Source organism: Malus domestica, chromosome 12 (genome assembly GCF_042453785.1).
Source record: "Malus domestica chromosome 12, GDT2T_hap1".
In the NCBI taxonomy this organism is placed as follows: Eukaryota; Viridiplantae; Streptophyta; class Magnoliopsida; order Rosales; family Rosaceae; genus Malus; species Malus domestica.
In genome coordinates, this window is record NC_091672.1 from 14,362,832 (window position 1) to 14,373,375 (window position 10,544).

At 38.0% G+C, this 10,544-nt stretch overlaps 1 protein-coding gene across 1 annotated transcript; it reads right to left on the bottom strand.

Moving 5' to 3' along the window:
* Nucleotides 1-5,192: 5,192 nt before the first annotated feature.
* On the bottom strand, nt 5,193-6,960 carry LOC114820220 (calmodulin-7). Its single transcript, XM_029090784.2, has 2 exons — nt 6,721-6,960; nt 5,193-5,733 (listed from the first exon to the last, which is right to left on the bottom strand). Exons 1-2 carry the CDS (start codon nt 6,794-6,796, stop codon nt 5,360-5,362), a joined length of 450 nt encoding a protein of 149 aa, XP_028946617.1. The 5' UTR covers nt 6,797-6,960; the 3' UTR covers nt 5,193-5,359.
* Nucleotides 6,961-10,544: the final 3,584 nt, after the last annotated feature.

Sequence of the window (10,544 nt, forward strand, 5' to 3'; positions counted from 1 at the left end):
TCGCGGGCGGCCTACAAAAAATAGGAGAAAAAGGCGGAGAACGTAAGAATGGAGGAAAGAGAAAGAGGTCTTATGCATTATCATTTAAAATTTGTGGTACATTGTGTCATAATAGAAAAAATGTGCCCAAAAGGAAATCTTGCATCAATGAAAGAAGAGGTGCAGATGTTGCATGGGGAAGGGGAAGAGCAAGTCAAGGAGTCGATGCACCAAAGACAACTGGTAACACTAGGAAATGAGGTCAAAATCTATTTTTCATATTTACTGGATACCACAATGTGATTTTTTTTTTATTCTTTTGTTTTTAGTTTTTATATATGAAATCATTCTTCATAATTTCGTTTTATTTTGGTGTTTCTGTTGATAGTTCCAAATGAAGGAATTCAAATTAGTGGCACTCATCCAGCAAGCTAAGAAATTGGAAGTCAAGCTTCTAAACCAAGTCAAGAGATTAGAAGCCAAGCCAATGAAACAAACCAAGTAGTTGGGTTTTGACTTTTAGTTTAGAATTTGAGTATAATATGGGAAATATTATGTTTGGTTGTACATTGTTCTTAAATTTGCCGTGTTAAGTTTTATTTTTAATTATTGCAATCTGTTATGAAAATATTGGATCGTTAAATGTTGGATATTGTTGAGTGTTGGATTGTTCTTAAATCTGCAATGTTAAATTTCATTTTAATTATACATTGCTTCAATGTTTAAAGCTCACTGCCATTCAAATTCAATATATCTTATTATGCCTGTCGAACTGATCGCTCGATGGATCTCATGTGAAACTCAAGCCGCTATGAGAGACCAGCCTAACTGGAATAATATGGGAAAATATTACGTTTCGGTGGAATAAGATGGGAAATATTATGTTTAGGGTGTTTGGTTACAAGTGGAATATCATATTTCTAATTGGAATATATATAAGGTTAATTTTGTCATTATAAAATTATTTGATATTGATGTTAGCATAAAATTAACGAAACCCTAGTGGAATGAGTTTTGTGAAATGATTTTAAAACGTCAGGGGTACTTTTGATATGTTGAAAACCTGAGGTAATTTTGTGAAAACACAAAAAACCTCAGAGGGTATGTGTAGTTAACCTGAAGATTCAAGGTCGTGTAAAAGTTGTACATTCAAAGCTTGGTCCAATGAATGGATTTAACCCAGCCCTAACTTTTTCTCCTTTGCCAATCCAGGAAATTGTGTTGATGATTAGCATCATTAAATATGGTTGGAAAAATGCAATGAATACGGGGCATGATACACTGCATTGTCCATTACAGGTTCAAAAACATTCTGGAACTTCTTGTCTTCTTCATAAGTGAGAGGCAAAAATGGGTTATTGGGCAGTTGCACCTTGCTCTGTGGTGCTAGCATATCAGATTGAGCTTTCTCATCAAATTCTGATGCCTGTTTTGGCACCAAGTATCCTGACCAACTCTAACCAATATGTGAAAAGGGGAACCGTCTTGTTTTCCCATCTTCCATTGCATTGGTGGTAGAAGTGGCAATGGTGGCGTATCTTCCAGATTGACCACAGTGGCTTCAAGGGGCAGGACTAATCTAAGAAGGGTAGAATCTAATGGTTCCAATGTTTTTCTTCGTAACATCAAGTTCTTGGCCTGATGATCGGTAAGAATTCTGATGTTAAGGGTGTTTATTTGTTTTGTATGTAGTCCTTGATTTGTGCGTTTTAGAGAAAGGAAAACATGATTTGAAATTTAGAAACCACGACAAACGATACATCTTATGTACCTAAACATGAAGCGGAGAACGGAGACCCTTATGTGGCCGCGCATTGCCACTCCTCATGCTAGAGCATAGCAGCTGGAAATCCTTGCCACCACTACTGACTACCATAACTTCCATCGCAACAGCTTAAACCCAAGAAGTTAAAGCTCAACCTAAGCGTCCAGGTGTCGTTGCCCAGTCCACAACCATGCAGGCCCACAACAAGCAGGCATTATCCCAATAAGGCAAGGGCAGGAGGTCCTGACAGCCCACTATGTAGGAGCTCAACACATGTTGCTCAGGCCATTAGATCCAATTCAACAAGCCCGCTCGAAGCAAGCCTAGCGCGAACCCAGCTTGCCCGAAGGACAAGTTTGTTAACCCACGCTCTAGCCCACTCCCCGACCTGTTTTAGCAACCTAGCTGCGACTCAAAATCACTCGTAAATCGATTCAATGGAACTAATCGCCACTCCCTGTACCGAACCTAGCCTGGGTCGGACCTACCCGTTTGACCGTCAAAACGGCGACTAAATCAAGATTTTCTCCCTATTTTTCGATTGATTCGATCCATTCTAGCATAAATTTGTGCCCGTTGTTCATTACACTTTTACCATTCTTGGAGACTCCTATCAACTGAGTTTTTCCACCCTAAAAGGTGATCCACACGTATCCTGGTAGGTCACGAACATGACCAGCGCCTTCACGCAGCAGACCACCTTGGTGAATCAACTCCTTGAGCACATCGAGATACCTCATCAAGAGTGTGTTGCGTCACGATGTGTTCAAGGAGTTGATTACCAAGGTGGTCTGCTGCTCGAGGGCGCTGTTCATGTTTGCAACCCACCAAGATAGGAATGGATCGCCATTCAGGGAGGAAGAGCTCAGTTGATAGGCATATTTAAGAGTGGTGGAAGTGTAATAACAGCATATGTGAATTTGAGCTATAATGGGTCAAATGAACCAAAAATGGGGTGAGAAAATCCCTGATTTAGTCAGTGGTTTGATGGTCAAGCCGGTTGGTCCGGCCTGGGCTGGGTTCGGTACCAGGAGAGGTGACTAGTTCGACTAAACCAGTCTATGAGCGGTCTTGGGGGGGCGGCTAGGTCTCTGGAGCAAGTCGGGGCGTAGGCTAGAATACGAGTTAGAAAACTTGGCCTTAGGGCGGGCTGGACTCGCGTTAAGCCTGCAGCGCGGGCCTGTTGGATTGGATCTAATGGCCTGAGCAACATGTGCTGAGCTCCTACATAGTAGGGTCGTCCGGGCCTCTTGCCCTTGCCTCATTGGGATAACACCTGCTTGTTGTGACTCTACATGGTTGTGGACTGGGCAACAACACCGAGACGCTTAGGTTAAGCTCAAACCTCTTGGGTTTGGACTACTGCGATGGAAGTTATGGTAGTCAGCGGTGATGGCAAGGATCTTCCAGCTACCGTGCTCAAGCATGAAGAGCAGCAGTGCACGGCCACATAAAGGTCTCTGTTCTCACGTCCATGTCTAGGTACATACAATGTATCGTTCGTCGTGGTTTTTGAATTTCAAGTCATGTTTTTCTTTCTCTAAGACATGCAAATCAAGGAATTAAAAATTCGAAGATAAGGAGCCCTAGAAAAATTCAAGGAGGATAAAACTCCGAAAGGAATCGCGAGAGCTTCTTCGAGAATTAAATTAGCTCTCAATGAAAGTAGTAAAACTCCGCCGTCTTCAGTCTCCACAAAATTGTACCTACAAAACCATTAAGCACCTCTAACATGCAATGGAGAATGGGAAAACAACACAGTTCCCTTTTTTTACAATTTAATTTAATCAAGAACATTTTGGTAATAGTTAAGTTTGTTTCTATTTTAATTCAGATGAGTTAGTAAACAAATTATAAGAAATCAATGTCGTTCCTATCTTTTGTCTAGATAGTCTAATGAACAACTTCAATGAAATCGGAATTCTATCTCCCTTCTAGAGGGAGAGGAAGAACAAACCATGTCAGAGAAAGTAACTCGTTAGAAAAACAGGTGGGCATAATAAGCCATATTACAAGTCCAGATTAGGAGGTGGCACAAGGACAAAATGCATATTCCATACTTAACAGTAGTCCTGTATGTACGTAACATACTTAAAGTGCCTTAGAGAATCCTTCTTCATCTCGGATGTGAAAATAGGTTCCAAATCAAGCAAATATTCGACGGTGTTTCGCGATAGTAGATACCCCGGTGTTTTTAACTATCGAATCTTGACTCGTGTGATTTTAACCAAAGATCTGACCGTTGAAAGATTCAAAATATCTAATACTCCAGAACTCCGTAAAAAATTTCCCAAAGTTGAGACCCTAAGTCAAGTGATGACCACCCCAATACTTAAGGGCTGGTTTGGTATTGATGTGCTTTGAAAAAAAATTGTTTCTGCTGTAAGAATAAATTGTGAAATAAAGCAGCAAAGTGTTTGATAAACTTTTTTGTAAAAGTGTTTTTGGAAAAAAAAAAAAAAGCAGTATGATAGTGTTTGGTAAACTTTTATGTAAAACAGCTGTGACTATGAAATGACCAAAAATGGTATAATACTAAATGTGCTATTAATTTAATTTTCTTAACAAATATTGGTTAATTTTCTTTATAATTTTTATCCACTATTGCCATTTTTTTATATTTCATTCCAGCATTATCTAGTCATTATTCTTACGATATTTTAATCCTCTTTTGACATTTTTTATTCCATTCCATTATCCTCTGGTCTTCTTCTTCAATGATACAACTGCAAGCACTCCATCCAAATCCTCCCTCTGAAAAGCTCAAATCACCTTCTTTTTTTTGTGAAAAAACCCATATCAAAATTCTTCATTTTCGACGCCACCGGGGTGCCCCGGTCCCGATCAACCGAAACCGGCACAATGCAACACAGCGGGTTCATCTTCAACCCCAATCAGACCATCCTATCAGACAAAAAGCGAATTCGATCGTTGAAATCGGAATCCCTTCCAGCGCCGATCAAACGGCTCCGATTTATACAAATACAGGACCCGATCCAAAGCCAAAACGAACCTTAAATGACTCGAAGCTTCTGGTTCTAGAGAGAGAAAGAAGAAACAGATACAGAGACTCATGAAGAGCTTTGCGCAGCAAGAAGAAATGGAGGAAGGTATTTCTGAGATTGTGAAAGTTCCATTAAATTCTATTGTTCACCAGCCTCTTGAAAAAAAAAGCTGGTTTTGAGAAGCTACATTTTGCTACTTCCAACTTTTTGCCACTACTTCAACTTTTTGCCACTTCTTAAGCTTAAAATGACAGTGACTTTGAAAATAAGCTAAGTTACCAAACACAAATTTTACCCTAGCTTTTTTTCATCCCAACTTTTTTTAAAATCACCTCAACTCCAAATCATACCTAAAGAAAATCGTCCATCCAACATAGAACAACGAATCCTCCCGCAAAGTTAAAAGGGGTTACCAATAAACCATAAAATGGAAACAAGTAAAGTGAGATTAAAAAACAAATTGAACTGCCAAACCATTGTCAAAAGACCACACCACCTCCATAACAAGAGTCTTAATACTCTTTTTCAAGGCTTGATTACAAAAACCATAACATAAAAATGGAAGCTAGGAATCCCAAATTAAGTGAGTTGGGGTTCGACTAGTGGTATCTCACTTAGCCATCATCACCTTCACAAACTCCTCATAATTTATCTGCCCATCACCATCAACATCAGCCTCCCGGATCATCTCATCCACTTCCTCATCTGTGAGCTTCTCCCCAAGATTGGTCATCACATGGCGGAGCTCCGCAGCTGAAATGAAGCCATTCTGATCCTTGTCAAACACTCTGAAAGCCTCTTTAAGCTCCTCCTCAGAGTCGGTGTCTTTCATCTTCCTGGCCATGAGGTTTAAGAACTCAGGAAAGTCAATGGTCCCATTACCATCAGCATCCACTTCATTGATCATGTCCTGGAGCTCTGCCTCAGTCGGGTTCTGCCCCAATGATCTCATGACAGTGCCAAGCTCCTTAGTTGTGATACAGCCTGCATAACAAAATTATTAGAAACAGCAATAAGTTGCGTCGTTTGCTTGGGCAGCAGATGTTTGCTTATGAGGAACTCAACTAACGCATCCAAATGCTTAATAGTAACAACTTTCTATCTAATAAGCACAACAAGAAACACAAGAAATGCAGATTTTGGGACGAGATACAGAAAATTATTGGCATTCATATCCTTCGAGATACTGGAAACCAGCGCCCATTTTGAACTAGTTCACCGCGCAAACATAAATAGCCGTAGAGTAAGAACAATCTAAATGCAAAACACCCGTTGTGCAATATCAATTTTAAAAGCATGGTATAGCAACTACGATCACCTATTAAAAAAACAACGCATATCAATTTTAAATTTCCTAGCAGCAAGAGTAATGAAGAACGAACACACACATCCCAAGCACGTACCAGCCTAACATGGAAATCGTAAGAAATTACAACGCATCAGGGCATCCAACAAATACTGCATCGCAGAACGCCATATAATTCCGCAAGAAAGAAATCAATTGCCTATGTCGCATACTTATGCAACTTGATATGAGTTGGCATTTTAACAAATGGGTCTTGTTGCACAGCCTATCATATCACAGAGATCCGAAATTAACTGCCATTTTTACTAATCACCCATCCTAATACCATTCCAACACGAGATTAAACCTATTTCAAATTTGAAATTTTGAATCGATCAAACTGATTTATAATTTCCACATACCCAGCTAGCTAATAATTTCACGAAACAAAACATAAAAAAATAAAATTTGAATTTCAAAATCGACGATCTACAATTCTCCGAAAATAAATCAAATTAAAAAAGCAAACAACATTTACAACAAGATCCCATGCAAAGATTAGATCCTAAATCAGAAAACGCCAGACGCAGATCTGACATAGATGAAGGAATCCAAACATGTAAATGATATGCATAATATAACTGTAAATAATGGGTGGACAAGAGACAGAGAAATCTGAGTCTAACCATCTCCATCCTTGTCGAATAGACTGAAGGCTTCCTTGAACTCAGAGATCTGATCGTCGGTCAGTTGATCCGCCATTGATCCTTGATTTTTTTCTCTTTGTTTTTCTTCTTCTCTTCGAAATTAACGAGCAAAGAGATAGAGAGAGAGTGTCTCGGACAAACAAGGAAAAGTTGTGGGTTTACGCGTTAAGCTGATATTTTTATATCGCCTCCCATCCAATCATCTCCTTTCCCATCCCCATTTGACCATTTTACCCTTATTGCCCTTTATACTCTTCCCAGTCGTGCATCTCCAAATTACCATATTGTCCATATCATATGACTAGAACAAAAATATACATCTTTCTATACCATCATATCTCCTTATCAAGTGAGTTCAATAATCTAAATTATTTATCAATAGAACTATGGTTGTCAATCAAAATTCTATGAAATTACTATTTTAATTTCTCATCAAAACTGAACAAAAATATAAAAAAAAAAATGTTCAATTTATTTAAACTATGGTTGTCATACATAAACATAAATTTTACTATTTTTTTACACCAACCTCACAGTCAGGTTAGCATATCATGATCTATTTAAAAAAAAACTGCTCGTCATTTTTCCAATTTTCATAACTGATTTTGTTTTTTTTTTAATTTCAAAAACTAATCACACTTTATAATAGAAAAACAAAATGAGATGAAATTGCTCACATGGTGTGTGTGGGCACCTGCTAGTAATTCTAATAAATATGGGTGAATTGTAATTTCGCACTTGCTTCCAACATCCTTATTTTTACTCTATTTAGTAACTTCAACTACAATCAAGGACTGAAATGCCGATAATATCGGTTTTTTGAGTTACCGATATTTTAATGCTTATCCAATGAGTTTTCGTCAAAATATCGCGATATTATCGATAATATCGTGATATTATCGATATTATCAATAATATCGTGATATATTAAATCTTTCTCTCGCCTCTCTCTCTTCTCTGCATCCCTAGAACCCATTCCCATCTCCCCCCTTCCCCTTCCCTGCAACCCCTCACCCCTTCCCCACCCACACCAAGTTTTCCTTCTCTCTCAACTCACTCCCTCTTTCTCCCCCCTCTCTAGCACAGACTCTCCCTCTCATGCCGATCTACACTCACGCACCCATTTACACACCCACACCCATCAACAACGGTACCAAAATCATCATTGGCGTCAACCTTCTCTCCCTTCGTCTTCGTGAAGCTCCGGGGCACCCAAAGGACACCCAACCCAGGTCCGGCGAGCCATGGGTATGCGAGCCCAAGTCCCGAGTAGACCGTACCCATCTAGGCGATTGCAAATCCCAAACGCTCAGCAACTCTGAATCTGCAACTTCCGATCTCGGTGAGCTTCTGCAGCTTTGCCGTCTGTGAGCAAATGGAGGAAGAGAGAGTACGCGCAGAGAGAGAGAGAGAGAGAGAGAAAGAGAAAGAGAGAGGGTATTTGACATTTTAGTGTGGCGGTGCGACTGTGCGAGCTACAATTTTTGTTTCACTTTGTGGTTCTGATTCTTCTAAAAGAAAAGGAAGATGAGAACCAAACAGATTTAATGGGAAATTGGGAACGTGTTTTACTTTTCAAAGGGTCAAAAGGTCTGAATCATGAAACCGTATGATGATACGGGGACTCTGCCCTTGGGAATGGGGTGTGTGTGTGTGTGTGTGTGTGTGTTATTTGAGAGAAGAAAAAAAAATCCAAACCTGCTTTCAAAACATCCAGCCCACGTGTCAGTGATCATGACGTTTGGTCTTCAATATATTCACCCTGCTTTTTGAAGCTACTGGAAATGTCTTCCATTTTGTTCCGTCTCTTTTCCTTTTGATTTGCTCTCTCTATCTCTTTATATGTCTATTCGTTTCGATTTTGATTCCATCATCCATATGGGTGGCATGTTAACAATTACATGCAAAACTATTTTGGGGATTTATCATTTGATGACTACTCTTCACAATACACTTACTCTACACATAGAGATGATGAAGATAGTGAAAAATTTGAACCTCATAGGAACTCTATGTGGTACTAAGTCACTCATGTATCTTACCATGCAATGTATAAAGTGTAAAATATTGTACTAATTCATTATATATAAATGATTATGGTGTGTTTAAACTTCTTTCATTAATTACTACATATTTTCTACACTCACAATGTTTGCCAACTCGCTATATAATCAACTTAACTCGCTATATAATAAACATTGTGATAAACTAATAGATAATTGACTAAATAAACATCCTGCAAAGTTTCAATAAAAATTTCCAAGTTTTTCTTACAATTTCCGTGGTTTCCATATTATTTTTATCGATATCGATAATATCCCGATATTTCCATCGATATTTCCGTGTTTTTGGACTACTAATATTTCCGATATCATCGATATTTAATACCTTGACTACAATAACTTTCCCTCGCAACCTAGCGCCTGCATGGCATGTGCAAAAGTCCCTAGTAATAAAAGAAGAAAAAAAACGCTTACCAAATATGTTATTATTAGTTTGTGTGTCACTATAGATTCTAGGGGTGGGTTCAAAAAACCGAAAACTGAACCGAACCAAAATCGAAAAAACCGAACCGAACCGAATTCTTTTGGTTCGGTTCGGTTTTAGTGATCTAGAAACGGAACCGAACCAAATTAATTAAATTATTATTTTTATTTAATTATTTGTTTTGGGTATTATTTTCTAAACCCAATTTGTAAGTTAAAATGTGCTAAACCCAATGTGTTGCCAAACTTTAAGCTCAAAATATTAAAAAAAAGGCCTATAAAAACTCTAAACCCTAACCTATTATTTATCCCCCATATAAGGTTCCAGAACCAAACCTCCTCCTGAAGTAACTACATCCATCTCCATAGCACTGTCTACTTCTGCCCCAGCTTTCTTTTCCAAATCTACTCTCATATAACATGTAACAAAATCCATAAACACTTATTTCGGGTATCTTATTTAGGTAATTTGTGATGGAAAAAATCCAATACACACTAAATAAATCCACCCACGCATTACTTTTACTAATCAAGTTGTCAACATGCAATTACAAGTAAACAACCCTGATCTTTGAACAACATCATACAATTTAACTTTTCTAAGTCATTTGTACGATTTTTGTGTTGTGAGGTTGTTAGTTTGGACTTTGGAAGACTTGATTGATGATTTTAGTTCAACGTTAAATGTTTATTTTCATTGTCTTTGATTCTAGTTAGAATGCTTATGTTATGATTGTGTTGGATATTTTAAAATTTAAAATTTCAATGTTTTTCATTTTTTGAAAAAAAAAACAAAAAACCAAAACCGAACCGGAAAAAACCGAACTGAAAAAAAACCCAAACCAAAAAACCCAAAAAAAAATGAACCGAACCGAAATTTCGGTTTGGTTTCGGTTTTGGCAAAAAATCGAACCGATTTGAACCGAACTCACCCCTAATAGATTCACGTGTTTACACCACTTCTGTTAAACCACCCATTAATAATTATTTTTCTTGGAACCAACCAATTAAATTCCTACCACTTAGTCTTGTATGTGAGAGGTTTTAGGTTTGATTCTCGCCAAAGAGAAATTTGAACCACATTATTGCTAGCCCATTATGAGGTTAAACATTTTCCTTAATGTAAATAATATCGTTTGTTAAAAAAAAAAGTTAAATTTTTGTGTTCAAGTGAAAGTGAAGGGATTGAGACAAAGGTTTTAAGAAATGAACTACAAAATCTTATAGGTCACTTCTAATTTATTTAATACATGTTCAGTTCAAGAGCTATCATCTAGGATATTTAAGGTCATCTCCAACCGACCCAACCAAAGGGCC

What these genes read in the sequence shown, in the direction of transcription:
- LOC114820220 (XM_029090784.2), bottom strand. Translation starts at nt 6,796, where the DNA reads ATGGCGGATCAACTGACCGACGATCAGATCTCTGAGTTCAAGGAAGCC. An exon ending in ATTCGACAAGGATGGAGATG is followed by an intron (nt 5,734 to 6,720) that starts GTTAGACTCAGA and finishes TTTGTTATGCAG; the next exon opens with GCTGTATCACAACTAAGGAG.